At 41.3% G+C, this 17,067-nt stretch overlaps 1 protein-coding gene across 2 annotated transcripts in view; it reads right to left on the bottom strand.

Moving 5' to 3' along the window:
• Positions 1 to 630: 630 nt before the first annotated feature.
• The window catches only part of IGSF5 (immunoglobulin superfamily member 5), a 33,356-nt gene continuing 16,919 nt past the window's right edge, over positions 631 to 17,067 (bottom strand). The window contains exons 5-9 of one of the 2 annotated variants that reach the window (XM_055702572.1): positions 15,935 to 16,066; positions 15,394 to 15,418; positions 12,165 to 12,277; positions 10,201 to 10,277; positions 631 to 1,323 (exon numbers count right to left, since the gene is read on the bottom strand). In XM_055702572.1, coding sequence (XP_055558547.1) covers positions 1,255 to 1,323; positions 10,201 to 10,277; positions 12,165 to 12,277; positions 15,394 to 15,418; positions 15,935 to 16,066 — 416 coding nt within the window. In that variant the 3' untranslated portion in view covers positions 631 to 1,254. The remainder of the gene's footprint in view (positions 1,324 to 10,200; positions 10,278 to 12,164; positions 12,278 to 15,393; positions 15,419 to 15,934; positions 16,067 to 17,067) is intronic. The other variant, XM_055702573.1, reaches the window with a different exon arrangement.

Genomic DNA, 17,067 nt, shown 5'->3' with positions numbered 1-17,067 from the left:
ACGAGTGAGATGCCAAATCCTAAACATGCAAAACAACTTCTTTTTCCTGAGATCAGGTTTCAAATTACTTATTTTTGCTGCACAGATTATCGTTGCAAGTAATTCTCTTTAGTGACTTCTTTCAGCACTCAAACAGCACCTGCAGTGGTTCATCCAAAAGATTAATGTGCAAAACACTGAATAATTCAGAATGCTTTGAGTGGGTAGAAAGACAAGTACCCTGAAAATAATTTTTCTGGGAAAAGTTTGCCTTTTGGTTAAAAACTAACAGGCTTGAACTTTTTATTATCAAATACAAAATTTCAGACAAAATATTTCAGCTAGAAATCATAATTTTTATATTGGGAAGGCACCTATAGGGTCCATGTGCCAGATCTGCCCTACTGACAAGGCTGCCTAGCTAAAGTACCTTTTCCATGATCATTATCAACTCTGTCCCTGATGAAACAACATTGTCCAGCACGAATACCAGCAGCCACCATTTGCTGTGACCCAAGTCATCCGGCTGCCAAACTTGGCCCACAAGTAGAACAGAGACATAAAGCATTCGAGCAACAACTCTTAAAAGCCAGGAGTTTCAAATCTACATTTTGCAGCTTAAGATTTTTGCATTTCAATCAAAATGAGATATTTTTGCCGTGTGGGTGACATTTTTTTATTTAAAACCGGAACATCAGATTTAAGAAAAATACCTTTAAGAAAAGGATGCATTGAAATGAAAAAAATTCATCTTTGATCCAAAGATAGGGTTTTTTAGACATTTTGAAATAGCTCTCATGAAAACTTCCCTTGATTTTATTACAGAACAGAAATCGAAAATTGTTGATCTGTAAGCTGAAGATGATCAGCTGTACATAAAGTACATAAAAATAGCAGTAGATGTTGTATTAACCAGTAGTATTATTAACCAGTTCTTCTGAATTAATAAATGTTTCGCAGTTCCCATCCTTGATCTTGCTGTGAATAACCGAACATTTCTGTCTGATAGGAATTTTGTTGATTTCCTTTGGACCCAAAGCATGGATTCTTGTTCTTGTAGAGTTCCATCAGATTCCCTGTCTCTGAAATTAAGGCTGTCATTTATGTCCATTATTTTGCTGAAATATCATATGTTACATTATAAAGGTTGCAATATTATTTCATCACATGAGGAAAAAAAGAAAAATAGCTTAAACTGACAGAACCGTTGCAGGAAGCCATCCAAATGTGCAAAATGCAACTGATCGATACAGAAATTTCCTGGAGAAGTGCATCCTAAACAAGTGTCACATTTCTAATTTTCTTTGGGTTGATCAGATAATCAGTACGTCTTTGAGGTCGCACCTATGGGAGAGTAAAAGCAGTTATAGAACTAAAAGAAAACCTAGAAAAGCAGTCCCACAAGGGTCCTCAGAAAGTTACTTGCCAAATCCTCACCCCAAAGCATTATACCAAAGTGAAATCTATCATCAGCAACCCACTCAAAATCTAGATACAAAGGAAATGATGAACAGCATAACAAAATACAAGCTTCACAGGCAACACACTGATGGCAGTTCTGGGAATTCATTAACTGATCTTATGCTACCTGTGAACTTCTTGTGGTCCCTGCAGTCTGTATTCTTTTAAGAAAAACATGATGTTGGGCGTTACTCCTCTGGTTCTCTTAAAGAAACTACATGTTAAGCTGTAAGAAAAACTTAACATCTGACATTCCTTTCCAAATATATTTGAAATTGCAAAAATAAGCATGCCAGTATTTCATGTATCTGAAAGACCGATCTCAACATCTCAGTGTTTATTCAAGGCAGGCTTTTTTTAAAGTTCCCTTTCCATTGCAGCAGCCTGTTTTCAAACTGACCCCAGTGGGATCAGTGCAGGGCAAATGTTCAGAAGTTTTGAAACCCCTATCTTCATTTGAAATCAGTACAGCGGATTTCCAGTCCTAATTATTTATGCACTTTTACAAGATATCATTGCAGAGGAAAAGACAAAGTATTCTCAAATGCATCCAAGAAACATACACTTCGGATATTTAAATGTAGTAGCGAGACCTCAGATAGGTAATTACAAAGTATCTCAAAGGAATGAAAATTTCTTCCAAAGTTATAAACATGTATTTTCACATAGCTTCCTAAATGAAACACCAGGGTTGAATGGTTTGCTGTGGCCATGCCCAGAGTTGGTTTTATCTGCCTCCAAGTAGATGCTATCTGCTGGCTACTGTTCCTTGCCACTTCCCCAGCTGGTCTCAAGCTCTTGGAAATTAATGGAAATTTCACTGTTCTTCCCAGTGGAATTTTTTATCAAGCCTGAGCTTGTTGCTATTGACCAATCTTGTGGTTTGTTTCTGGAGCTTTAATCATGTACAGTCTGTAATGCCTTGGTATTCTTCCAGTATTAAACATCTTAAATAATGCATTTTGTACATATGCATTATTGAATAAGCCATAGAGGAAAATGTTAAACAACAAATGTGGACAACATGTCTCTGGTATTTAATGAGTCCCAGCACCTAAAGGAAAACCATGGGATAAATGTAACTATCCTAGAAACATTTCATAAGACAGCTGCCTTCTGTTTTAAACACAACTCTTTCTCCCCCCCTCCCTGCCCCATCCCTTTTTGTTGCTTGAACATACTGCTGTTTTCTAAATTTACCCTTCTTTACTGTTTATTTCTGCAGAGAGGAGAGGTGCTCTGGGAAGTAACAGGACTGCCTGTCTCTGCTCAAGAGACCTTTGCCAAGATCTCTCTGCTGCATTTAATTTCTTGCAGTTCAGCCCAAAGACCTTACTGGTGCTCAGCAGAGACATCACTCGCTGATTTCCAGAGCACATCAGAAGTTTCCTCTGGTCTGTGTTACCCTGGAGATTAATATATGATGACATTTGCTCCATTTATGGCAGAACAGTTATTTGGCATTTCCTGATTATTCAGTTACAGGTCTGTTATGGCAGGCTTTCTCACTAGGACAGAGGTTTTGAGAAGCTCTCTACTGCTACTCCCCCACAAAAATAACAAATTTACAAGTAGAATGGAAAAAAAAAATCTGAAAAAAAGTTGAAGGCAAGTGTTATGTTTGTGGAAAGCAAGTATTCCCAGATACTGTGGAATGTCCTTTGAGTATAAAGTATACTGAACTAGTCAGCATACTGAGTAACCAGAAAGTTTCAGAGGGTGTCCAAGACCACCTCACTGAACACTGTCTCTGAAAATTCCTGAAATAGGTCATTATTTGAATCCCATGTTTAGGAAAATACTGGGGTGGGAATATTGCCCAGAGCTTGTGGCACAAAAATGCTATATTGCACCCCAATTCACAAAAGGAAGAAAGATATTACACAGAAAGTTCATCAAGTAATGTTGAAAGAGGCAGTGTTTATGGCCATCAGTAGGCAATACTACAGAAGAGTTTGGTTTGCATGTGATTATGAATAGGAGGGAGCCAGGGGACTTGCACCAACTGGATTGACTGCCCGATCCTTCCCTGACAGCACTGGGGAAAATGTAACCTAAGCATGCCTCTTTTGCTTTAAAAATGTCACCTGCAAGAATAAGCCATCTAGCCCCTTCTTTGTCACAACATTTCTCCTCACCACCAGAGGAGGAACAGGGCAGCAAGTTCGCTCCTGGTGCCCACAATGGTTTGCCCTGCTGCATCTTTCATAGTTATTTGCTTTAGAATAAATGCCCTGGGTTACTTATATTTTATTCTTACTGTGCTCTGATAGCAATTAATGAATAATTCCATGAATTTCATTCAACTCATGCTGTGTACTGGCCCATTTTCTGTGCAGCTTTCTCTGAAGTAGCACAGCCTTACTGAGGTTGTAGCTCACTGAAATGGAGGCTGCTGGCTGCTGATCAGTCACCTAAACCCCATTTTCTGATGCTGTAGAAGACCTCATACAACACATAACAAATACAAAATGCAGAGGAGTAGGACCACAACAATTTTGTATTTAGACCCTGATATGCTACAGCTGCTAGTGCCTCTGCTTCGTTTTGATTTCAAAGTTGTTTCTTCTTCAGATTAATTCAGCACTCTACTAGTCCTGTCAGTCCTAGTCTGAGAAAAAATAGATTCATTATTCATTACATCCTACACACTGAAGGAAAAAAAAAGACAGCTCTAGTGGTTCACTGCACAGCCCAGCATTACAGGACTGAGTTTCTAAGGTGGTCCCCTGTATCAGTAAGGCTGCAATATCGTCAGCGTTTCTTTAACAAAATTTTAAATCTTTTCGTACTGTCAGCTTGGCATCTAGTTAACCATGGATATTTGACAGTCACACGTTTCAAAGCCTGCCTGTTGACTTATCATCTGCCCTGGATGCTTTTTTATAGGGATAACTATAAAGGATCTATTATACTGGGAAAAGCTTTGCATAGTTTGTTGGTTTGGCTGGGGAGACAGATGTCCAAATCTTTCCAGGTGTTCAAGCTCTTCAGCCAGACAAAAAAAAAAAAAAAAAAAAAAAAAAAAAAAAAAAGAGAGGTAGAAATGCTTGGATGAATAAGAAGGTAAAATAGTGTGAATTCAGCTGATTTCAGGGCTGAATCCTTCAGTGATGTTTTGAATACTGATCTTCAATCAATGAAAGAAGGACTTCTGCTATTACAAACATGTTGTAGTCATTTCTGTAACCCGTATGACATCAGTGATATGAATGGTGAACACACATCTGGCATTATGAAACAGGGCTCTGATCTTTAAATTGATTTGACACATGGCAGCTCCTCAGACAATGCTGTGGAAATGTGTGATAAACTGAAGGCTTTGCCTGCTATTAGCCAACCAAAAAAAAATCCAAATCTAACTGCATTAGAACAAATTGCTGAAATTAATGTGGTAGGAGTACTTCCAAATGTGTCTGCACGCATCACACATTTGGCTGTTAACAAAAAATCAGGGAGGCACAGCTTTCTGTTTCTGAAGGTTATTTTCCCCCTTGCCCTTTGTTTTTAATTTTCATTCCAAATTCACTTCATTTATAGGAAAACACCCATCCAAAAGTACCGGAGACCCTCAAAATAATTCAGAACACTATTGCTTCAACTAGCAAACCAGTTCCATCCTGTCAACTTTTCATACACTCATGCACATTTCCCTGTCCATCAATAGGCAGACAGCCTGGAAATTCCTTCTCATTTCTTTGTGGGTTAATCCCACCCACATAACTTCATTCCTCCCCTTCTTCCACAAACACTGGGGACATCATACTATAAACTGTACCTGCCTTTTCTGTATCTGTGTCATCAATATTTATTACTCTCTTAATCAAGATATGCTGACCAATGAACATCATAACATGACCTACTCTATAGTACCCCAGTAGGGGTAAAATTATTTGCTGTCATTTGTTTGTATTTCTATTTATTGACCTTTTAATTTGATTTTGATAGCTTAATTTTTCTTTTCAAACAATCCTCAGAGTCAAAGCAGTTATATAGAGTGCATTAAATGGAGCTACAATTCATCATTCATTTCCTTCCCAGTATAAAACCACAACCACAACTAAATGATATTTCCAGTTTATAGAGTGTCATTTGGAGTAGTTAAGAAGAAAAATAGATTCTTCCCCATTAATGGAGCCATGACTCACTCTGGATTGGAGAGGAGGAGTGTGGTTGTGGTGGCAAATGCAAACCTCCTGTAGCTGTGCTGAAGTCAGCTGAATTACACCAGGGATGAATCTGGCCCACTAAAAATGAGCACTCATCCCTCTTATCAAATGGTCTTCTGATCTATCATAGAGACATTTATGGTATATTAAATGGACTAATTATGAAGCTTGTGTAGGAAACTGTTCAGTCCTGCAAGGCCCTGAGTCCTTAGAGCTCCTTTTGTACCAGTGGGACTTGAAAAAATGCCGTTCCTTGGGAATGGCACTCAGGATGTGGCAGAACAGGCCCTATGGCCCTTGTTCAGGCTAAACTGCCTGTGGGACTGCCCCAAATCTGCTAAAGCCAAGGTAAAGGATCCCCCTCATGGCACCTGGGTTTTAGAAGGAGCTCTGTGCAATGGGTTAGGGCACAAGAAATGGCCCCTCAGATGGGACCTTGGTCCCTGACACCCATTTGGCCTGCAGCTCAGCCCTGGGACTAGGAGTAAGGATCTCTCTCCTCCCATCCCATCGCTGACAGTAACAAAATATGCAATTAAATGGAAGCCTGTAACTCTACTCTCCATTTGACCTTTTCTTGGCTAATGTAATCAGAATGAAGACCTTCCAACACCCCTGACTGATGCTGCTGGCCTCCTCTTCCAGGGGTTGGTAATTTTTTTCCTCAGCTCAATAATTCAGTTCGATATTCATCATTTTTTAAATGTCTCACACACCGTTTTTTTCCCCCTTCTTCTTCGCTGAGGTATTACTTTTCCCTAAGATGATTTGCCAGTTCTTTTGTTCATGTTGTGAATTGATCAGTGCAATAGCTGGGCAACATTTATCTTCTGTGAACATTTTGCATTAGTTTCTGATTCAAGGAGTTTGAATGGCCAATAGCTGACTTAAGTGATTTTCTGTTGTCACCTTCTACAATGAGATCCACCAGGTATTTCACAGGTACCTGGTTGGGTCCACGGGTAAGGACTTCTGCGGAAATAAACCTGTGATACAAAGTCTCCCTTAATCTCTCAAATAATTTAAAGTTTGAACTTTTTACATAGGGAACAAAAGGGATCAAATTTGAAGCTGACACCCTCAGAGACGCAGGAAGACTGCCTAATGCCTCTGAGCTGTGCTGAAATTTTCCATCCAGTTTTCTCCTAGGAGTGGGAGGAATGGGCTGTGCAGCAGGTATGATTGCCTCTGTCCAGTCAAAATGCTAACTTGAAAAATCTTCTTGCACTTCAATTGCCCTGCTTTTCACCTCACCCTCACATCCATGACCTTCTTTTAATTTTAAAACTCTCCATTCAAACTTTGCCCATATGGGCCTCTTTTCTGGCCTTGTTGCTGTGGTTACTCCTGATCCCATAAGGTGACAACAAAGCCAGCCACGAAATCTTAACTGCTTTCACCTTGCAGACATGGAGAGACAAGGCTTTAGGTCTTCAGACTCTGTGACTCTTTCCATCAGTAGATAGGCTCTTCATTCCTTCCCCACCCTGCTCCTGAGGGAGGACTTAGGTTCTTCACTCCATCTTCTTGACCTCCATAGAAGCACTGCAAGGACATTTGCTCATTTTTCTTATCCAGGGAGAGAGTCAGTTTGCTGGAGTCCACCCCTTTATGAGCTCCTTCACTTTGGAAAAAAATCTCTGGATGACTTCTTTTTCTCCTTTTCTTTCACTCCATATTTCTCATAAAAAGGTCCAGAATAAAAAAGATGAAAAACCTTTTGTAATGTTTCCTGTATCCAGGCAGGGAAAGCCAAATGAGAAACACAACTTTCTGTACTTAGAAAACTCAGTGGCAGGACAGCAGGTGGTTTCTGAAGAAATTTTTTGATTCAGGAGTAATCAGCAAATGGTTAAACAGCTTGCTATCTGATTTCTCCTACTTCACAAGTAATGTAATGGAAAAGCATCACAACGTTTATTATGCAATGTGTTGGCAACAGTGGCGATTGAACTTTATTAGAATGCATTCAGTAACACTTTTGTCAGAAAACCTCTATTATGCAGCTAATAGGGAAGGTTATGAATGTAAAAAACCTCACTTTTTTTTTGTCTGGGAAATGTTTTACTATGTTTGTATATGATGCCATAAATTTCAACAATGGACTTCAAATCCACAATTTAAGTCTTCATCAACCTTTATCAACTCTGGCATATACAAGATGGGGCCATCACAATATACTGAGAAATCCTGTTCAAACGGAGAAATTGTCTTCACAAGCCATTTTTAGATTACTAAACATGCTAAATAGATTTCACCTCTAGATTAACTCTTGGTATCTTTCAAAAATGTGTGTGCAGTTACTGATGCAGCTAGAAGCCACCGTAACAGACTTGTACCAAATATTGTCCAAGGACAACTGGTTTAACAGAAATGGTTCAACTTTATGCTGTGTGCCTGTGATGGATTTCAATGTTTCCCTAGCCGCTGGGCAGCACGGGACCCCCTAGGCCAACTAATCTAGGATTTGACATGGAGGCTGCAGTTTCCGTTTGAACCAGGGGCATGAACCTAACGCTTGTGAACCTAGTCTCCTGATGGTCCCCACTCACAACACTATCATTCTCACCGCAGAGCTGTCCGAGAGCCACCAAACTGGTTACCTTTCAGTAACACCAAATGGCTTAATGCCATCCCCCGCAGTGGACAGCTACTGCACATCAGCCATCAATGAGCACTGGGGAACGGCTACAGCCAACTGAAGTTATCACCTCCCCCTGAAATGTGCACAGGGTGGATACAGGGTCCTCAGCACAAGCTCTTTCACTTCTGAGGGCAGACCGTAACGTGCCACATGCCTTGTGCATGTAAACACAGCCAGTACCTTACAGCCCTGTTCATAAGCATATCAAACACTGTCTGAATCTGTTGCTCAGGGTTACAGATCCAGACAGAACCCTCCGCGGTATTGTACATGCTTTTCAGCTTTGTTTTAATAGTATTTGGTTTGACAAGTAATTAATGTCAAACATCATAACTACCAGACACAGATACATCAGCACTATTGCTATTATTTTTACTGTTATTATTTTGATCATTGTTTTAATCATTGATTACTTCCTAAATTTCACTGTGTGCCAAAAGAACTAGACACACTCTGCTATGATTTTTATGCAATGTCCTCCCAAGACAGATCTCTGCAGTGTACATGCTGGAACAGCTCTTCAGAAATAAATGAGCTATCACTATGTTGAGGAGTGAACTCGGTACCATATCACTGCCACTTTCCCAAGAGAATATTGGCAAAAAACATCATGAAGGTGCTAAATGTATTTCACAAATATATGGCATAAATTAAGATCCACGTTGCTGTTGTGCTAGAAGCTAAGAGAGCCCAGCACCACTCTTCAGAACAGAGGTAGCTGAGAACAGAACAAGCAGAGGAATAAACACAGATCTACTTCTTTACATGCTAGCCACATGGAAAGGGGTCAAAGCTCTAGGGTGGATTGGGTGTTAGCTGTGTGTTTTCCCTTCCATCATTTACTGCTGAAATACCAAAGGTCTCTAAGATCAGTGTAAAGTTCCTGACCGAAGCAACTCTGCAATGTGGAAGTGAAATTGGAAAATACAATCAAGAAACAATCCAGAGAAAATGCAGATTTATTTACTGTATCTGTACTGGATTTTGTTTGCAAAGGAACCTCAATCTGCACCTTCAACAGTGTCTCCATCTTGTATCCACATCTCCTCCAGTCTGGAAACTGGGAAGAACAGCAAAAGCATTGCAGACCTCCTCTTTGGCAAAGGCACATACAGAACAGCTGTCCAGAATCATTACATGTCCAGAGCAAAGCAAACCTCCACATTATAATGGGTTTACGTGTAACATACACAGAGGTGAATTCTCAAAAACCAAGCCAGAGTTACTCCAGCTGTCAAGGCTGAAAAGATTAATAGCAATAAGTAGGTTTGTGGAGGGAGAGGGGACTTTTTAATTCCAGGAATGATGGAAGGACAATTGGCTTTACTTATGGGAAGTCTGTCCCAGCGAGGGCTACCCATCATGCTGGCCAGCAGAAAGGCCTAGCTGACATTTGGAGGAGGAAAGATATGAAAAGCAATGGCAAGGAAAGGGTAGACACTGAACACCTGTCAGAGTTCAAGGAGCATCCAGACAACGCTCTTAGTCACATGGTTTAGTTTTAGGTAGTCCCATGAGGAGCAAGGAATTGGACTTGGTGATCTTTATGGGTCCCTTACAACCTGAGATATTCTAAGATTCTATGAGGGGAAGTCTCTGACTTCGTAACTTTAGCCTGGGAGGTGGGGAGGAAGATGTAGCAGGGTGCTGAGGGGAACAGGTGTGACAATAGCTTTATTAGACTTTTCTTCCAAATATCCAGAGGTGGTTGTTTCCTTCTCATCTCCCTCCCCAAAATTAATCTAAATCCAAGGCTAACACCCGGGGCACTTACCCTTGTAAATCAAACTTTCAGGAATGCTGACGGGACATTCCACTTACCCAATTACAGCTGTAATTGACTTATAAATGTCTACCTCCACCCAAAATCTGTTTGAATATAGCACGATACAGACTGTGTGAACTAAAAAAAAAAAAAAAAGGTCAAGATATCAGCATTGCAATTACCTTTGGTACAGAACTGGTATGTAAATCTGCAGTAGGGACAGTGAACTTTGAAGACATTGGGGGAAGAGAAGTAATTCCTGTAACAAGAATAGACAAGATTACTGTTATTCAGTGTCCATCACAGCATGAACCATAAGCCATTCAGCAACAGAGATAAATAGCCTTTAATATTGTGAGCCAAACTCTAGCTAACTTGTTGGGTTAAATAGTTTGGGGTTTTGTAGTTGGGGGAACTTGCAGGGGTGATTTCTGTGAGTGAGAAGACACCAGGAGCTTCCCCCATGTCAGACAGAGCCAGTTCCAGGTGGCTCCAAGACAGTCCTGCTGCTGGCAGAGCTGAGCCCATCAGCAACACTGATAGCACGCCTGTGATAACGTATTTAACAAAGGGTAAACAACACTGTGCAACAAGAGCTGAGAAAAAGGACTGATCCTGCAGCCACCAAGGTCAGTGAAGAAGGAAGATGAGGACATGGTCAAGGTGCCAGAGAAGAGATTCCCCTGTAGCCTGCGGAGAAGAATATGGTGAAACAGGTCACCCTGCAGCCCATGGAGGATCACGGTGGAGCAGATATACACCTGCAGTCCATGGAGGACCCCATGTCACAGCAGGTGGATGTGCCCTGAGGGAACCTGTAGCCTGTGGCTCCTGGAAGGACCTCTGCCCCCATGGAGAGGAGCTCATGCAGAAGCAGGTTTTCTGGCACGAACTGTGACCCCGTGGGGGCCTACACTGAAGCACTCCTTTCCTGAAGGCCTGTACCATGGAAAGGACCCACACTGGAGCAGGAAGGCCCCATGCTGGAGGAGTTCATGAAGGACTGCTTCCTGTAGGAAGAACTCACACTGGAGCAGGGGAAGAGTGTGAGGAGGAACAAGTGCCATAGAGAAGGTATTATGGACTGACCACCACAACCATTCCCCATCCCCCTGCGCTACTTGTAGGGAGGAGGTAGATGAGCTAAGAAGAGCCTTGGATGAAGTGGAGGTGGGAGAAGTGCTTTTATCACTGTCCTACTCTGTTATTAATTGGCAATAGATTAAATTAATCTTCCACAAGTGGAGTCTGCTTTGCCAGTGACAGTAATTGGTGAGTGATCTCCCCTCCCTGTCTTGACCCATGAGCTTTTCCATCTTGTCTTCTTCCTCCATCCTGTTGAGAAGGGGGAGTGGTAGAATGACTTAGTGAGCACTCTGTGGCCAACCAAGGTCAACGCAGCACACTAACAAATATGAAAGGACTTTGTCCAGGTTTACTTAGTTTTCCCTTTTTTTTTTTTAATAACTTCATTTTACAACACCATATACTCTTGAAATCTTTCCACTGCACTTATTTCTTCACAATTTATTTGTTAGAGAGAAAAGGATGTATGCCTGGATTATAGACTGCACAATAATTTTATGTCATTAAGTGTTTGATTAAACGTTTTGATAATAATGTGGTTGGTAACGATTTGGTGGAAATTTACATTTGCTTTTGAAGAGTCTTTGTGCTTAAAGACTAGAATTTATAATGTCTTAGTCATTTACCAGTAAAATCATAGTTCACTAACTGCCTTTTTCTTTTTTTTCTACTTTCTTTTTTCCTTTTCTGTGCTCTTTTTTGGTGGTGGTGGATTTTTTTTGTTTTTGCAGACCAACTGCAAAATATTGCCTAAGGTGACTATCATAAGGGAATCCAGTACTCCCACCTCCGGCCTCAGAAGATATTTGGAAGAACAAAGGCATTTAAAAAAACAAACCAAGGGCTAAAACTAAATTCAACTGCAAAGAACTCTGATGTTTACTCAATACTTCTGAAGGACCAGACTCCAGAAAATCCAGTGTTCTGAAGAGGTTCAGACCAAGCACAAGTCCTTCACAAAGTGTTATGAAATCTTGTAATGTAATTGCTTGACATGTTGCCCAAAGGGCCTATGTTGAGAAGCAGTTTGACAATATGTGATTCACCAGCTTACACTTACTTGGGCTTTGTTCTGTGTTCCACCGTTCCTCTGGAATGTATCCCTGATTTTCGCTACCATGCCTTTGCCTGTTTTCCGAATCACCATTTTTTTTCTTCTCAGCTGAAACTTTTCTAGAAACAAAAAGTCCTATCATTATAACTTCATTATGGTAAAAGAACTCTTGCGTAGTAGGCTACAGAGTAAAAAGAATATGTCTCACTTCTGAAAAAATCGGTGCAAAGCATATCTGGCCCTTCCAAGCAATTAGCTAGTAAAAATCTTGTCCCATAGAAGTATTACCTGTGAAATTCTGTTTAGAAAGTTTCCATTAGCTGCATTATCAGGAAGCAGAAAAATAGCATGCGCAATCTTCAAAGAGTGAAGAATGTGTTCCAGATCACAGGTTTTGTAGGAAATTAATTTTGATCTCCAATTCTTAATTACAGGGCATTTAGTGGCCCAATAATGGAATGCCAGCGAGCTCACTTATATGACAGCCCATCATTTTTGTGATTTGAGCCCTCCCAGTCACAAAATCAAAGCATGTTATCTCACATCACCACAGTTAGCTCCAAGTGATTCATGTGTACACTCCAAAGTTAATCTTTCACTTTGAAATTTACTTCACAAGTGAGTGTAGCCACATTGAAGTTGACATGACTTCCTTCGTTAAAGTTACACATCTGAATTTGCAAAACAGTGAGCTGCATAGCTACACACTAAGAAAAGGGTGCCTTTTTACTCAAAGTTCTTATGCCAGAAGACATGCTACTATTCATCTGTTCCTACCATGGACTCCTCTCGGGATAGTCTCAGGTCCATCTTTGCCTAGATTCCTGGTGTGGCAAGCACAAATTGCTGGCAGGACTATGACAGCCCAGAGATATATTGGAGAAGGAGGAAATATTATCCGATAGCAATATTTGTGGAAACTGCTGCATTTGCTTTTTTATATTTACTAGGAATTACTTTGCAGGCCCATAGAGCTTCAGATGAGCACTACTGATGCACATGTAAATATGACAAGTCAGCTATGCGGCTGGTTTAGGAGATAAACATTAGAAACCACTAAGAAATCTGTCGTGGTTGCCAGAAGACAAGAGAAATTGTTTAGGAATACCACCTCCACATGTTATATGATACTGTACTGTCTATTTTATCTGATCCTTAGATCTGAACAAACTCGGTGTAATAGCCAAATTGAAAGCAGTTACAGAAAAGTGTGGGAGGTACAGAAAGATAGCCAACCAAGTTAAAAACAAATGTGGGAAGTAAACCAATATATCTTTGGTCTCACCACTTCTTCACTACTACTACAATGCAGCTCCCAAAATCTGGACAATCATATTTTATTTTTTTTTTACTGCAGGTAGATTCCCCCCTAGGAAAAAAAAAAAACAACACTGAACCTACACAATCTGTACGTGATTGTAAATAATTCCTGCAATTGCAGTGTCATTGCTTACACATGCTAAAACTTTGCAGAACTGTCAACACTGCATTTCTAAGTCCAAGCTGAGCCATAGAGCCTGGACTCAGCCCAGTGCTTAAGTATTTGCTTAAGTGTTTGCTCAGCTTTCAAAGTGTAAGCAACATTTATGAACTCAGTACAACAACTCATGTTTGAAGTTAATGGGAAAATAGGAACTTTACTGCACTGAGATCTAAACCCACACATTCTGTCATGAAGATTGAACTGTATTTGCCAAGACGATATCCTAAGACATAGAGGGAAAGTAACGTTATGCCCTGTTCTGGAGCTGTTCATGTTGTCTGAAAGAAAGCACTGTGCAGACCCACATCAGCAAGGCAAGGCCCTGAGAAGGACACAGACCTGGCTGTACCGGTCCCCGCTGCTGGACAGATGCTTCCCTGCAGGTACAATTGATCTTGCCTTAGCAGGGTTGACCCTTGAAGGAAGCTTTTGGCAGAACCAAGTCAGAATGCAAGCAAAAAGGCTTTGTAGGACTTTTTTCATAGCAAACCCAATACGCAAGTTGTAGCTGCTTTTGACAACCCATTCCCTGCTGATTTAGTCCTGCCCTATTTATATACCTGCACTTGGTAAAATAATCAATTTAGCATCACAAACTAAGAAATCATGTGGAAGTTAACTGGTATGGCATGGCATAATTAGCATCATTTCCTCAGGAGAAAATAGTGTTTACCTAATTTCCATATTTTGTTTCATATCAATAAAGTGCTCTATAAATGGTAGCCTGTCAGCAGACCTTCACAAAATTTCCCCACAAGAGGCCGTTAATGGTATTACTGAAGCGCGAGGCAGCCTGGTGTAACGTTTTGTAAGCTCATTAAGAGAGCGGGAGTTAAAAGCCCCACAAGCGTAGGCAGAGTATGAATTTACAATGCTCCCTAGAAGCTTAGCAAAAATAACTCCAAATAACCCCACTGACGTTGCTGTCACCGTCGCACCGGCACCGATGAATATCCTATTCTCAGTGCTGATAACCGCCAGCTGATTTCTAAGGTTTTCCAACTCAACGCGATAATGTACCAACAGCTGTGTACTCAGCCACGTCTGATAATCACGTAAGTGCCGACGCCCATCACTGGGACAGTTTTATTAAGTTTTTATCAGTCGAACGCTACCGAACCTTGAAAGAGCCGGGCAGCCGGTGTCCCTTGCCTGCCGATCTATCCCAGGCAGCCAGCGGCGAGGCTCCCGGCCCCGCTGCCGGGCTCGCAGCGCCCTCCTGTGGCAGCGGCGAGGATGGCAGCAGGCAGCCAGCCAGGTGCGGGCAGCGCAGGCAGCCAGCCCGGTGCGGACAGTGTGGGCAGCCAGCCCGGTGCGGACAGTGAGGGCAGCGCGGGCAGCCAGCCCGGTGCGGGAAGCCAGCCTGCTGCGGGCAGGGCTCCTCCCCGGCCTTCCCCGGGGCACAGCCAGCTTTTAAGGCTCTGCTTTGCCCATCAGCTTCAGTAGGAGTGCATTTTCAGTTTGTAATTTCTGTGCTTGCTAAATCAGAGAGGGGGCGTTTGCAGATTTTGCTTCTTTTCACCTAGTTTATTGTGGGAACAGAGTTAACCTGCTGCAAGTGGCGGCCCTCGCTTTTTCGCCTTTAAGGTCAGTCCCTTCCCCTGCTGCACACACAGAAACTGGCCTGGTCACAGAGTGTCCTGGGAGTGCTGGGTAGTGGGGCATGGAAGCTGGCACACCCCTCTCACCATCCCACAGCAACCTGAAAGAGTTTGGTTAAAAGGAAAAATTCTCCCACCTCATCCGGCTTACCTTATTTCATTTTGATATGTTGATCCTAAGAAAGAAGGAGGAAAAAAAAAGAAAAAAAAAAAGTGTTTAAAACTCAGGAAACTAAAATGTGACCTACTGTAGAGCTCCTCTCTGAGCATGCACCGTGTTCCAGCTACCACAGGGGCATCCCTCCTCCCTGTTCACAAAATTGTGCAACGTCCCTGTAGAACGCCTTACACAGAAACTGGAAATTAGGCATACAGCACTGAACGTATGTTTCAACAAAGAACCTCGGCATACAAATTAAACGTCATTGAAAGTGAACATACTCCTAAAAAACACCACTTCCGTGTAGTTAAGGAGAATGTCTGACACTGATTCCTCTGGAACCAATTTATAAGAGAACAGCAAGGTCAAAATAAGGAGCATCTTAACCAGGTCATGGTTAAGAGCAGGATCTGTCTGCTCACACTTCTGCTTACAGGTCTTTGCACAGCACCAGAGCTGACACAACTAGGAGATTTATATCTAATTGAAGGTACTTTTTTAACGTATAGACAAATTGTGAAGGTTCACTTACCTTTCTTCTTTAGGCAGCAGCAACGTACAACAACAGCAATAATAATGATCAGAAGAATAATACCAACAAGTGAAAGCACAACTGCAAGTACAATAACCCACGTGCTTCTGCTGTCTTCACTGTAATAATTTTCTGTTAAATTAAATCAAGAAATATTGTACTATCAGAGCCTTTTCAGAATATTTACCTTTTCTGTGAGAAGCTATTACATGCTTGTTGATTATTTAACAAGGAGTCTGTGTTTTCCAAATGATGGACTAATTTTTTATGATTTTATCCACTTTATCAATGGTGCTCAAGTATTTAAAATGTTTCCGTATGCAAATTCTTTATTGCAATTTTAACTTTTCCCACTGCTACTTCTCTTCTGAAAAGCATAGGGTTGCAGTCTTCCAACCTATATTTTGTAGATATGCTGGACCTCCTAGCACCCTTTGGAGACATTTGGGGTTGAGGAGAGAGGTTAAGATCCAATTTAGATGTCTGTACTGCAGATATTAAGCATCTTACCTAGCTTGCTTTTGTCAGTGGAGAGAAAATAGATACTTTGGGTTACAATTCATCTGGCCAAATGTGGGGGGGGGTGTCCCTTTCAATATGATGAACAGCTCTCAATAAGCACCCATTTCTCCCCACAGACCACAGCCATAGTCTTAGGTGACTAGTACATATAGAGCTCTCTAGCCTGCAGATGTGATTTTCTAACGAATTCCAACTTGGGATTTCTCTCACTAATTTCAGCAGGTGTTTGATTTTGGGACTTACTTGATAGGGCATCTGTTATCCACTTAAAGAGCAGTGAAGAACAAAACCTGTAGAGAGCAGCACCATTTGGGAATATGCAGCTACTAACCCATTTTCTCTACTGGCATTCTCACATGAACTTATTCCTTTGTCTTTGTTGTAATCCACGGAGTTAAGTGAGGTGATTTAAAGATAACTCAGTGTCTCACTGAAATTAGTTTCCATGACCAAACAGTTTTCCTACAGAGCCCCTATGTGCACAGAATTTTAAAAATACCTCATATTTCTTGCATAGCTAGACGCACAATGTGTTGGTTCTGACTGTCACATCATCCTGCCCTATGGTTTGGTTTTAACCAAACATTTCAGGAGCACCTCTAATTCAGATA

Source organism: Falco cherrug, chromosome 2 (assembly GCF_023634085.1).
Source record: "Falco cherrug isolate bFalChe1 chromosome 2, bFalChe1.pri, whole genome shotgun sequence".
NCBI lineage: Eukaryota > Metazoa > Chordata > Aves > Falconiformes > Falconidae > Falco > Falco cherrug.
The sequence above is the reverse complement of the archived record's forward strand: the minus strand, read 5'-3'. Positions and strand labels throughout refer to the sequence as shown.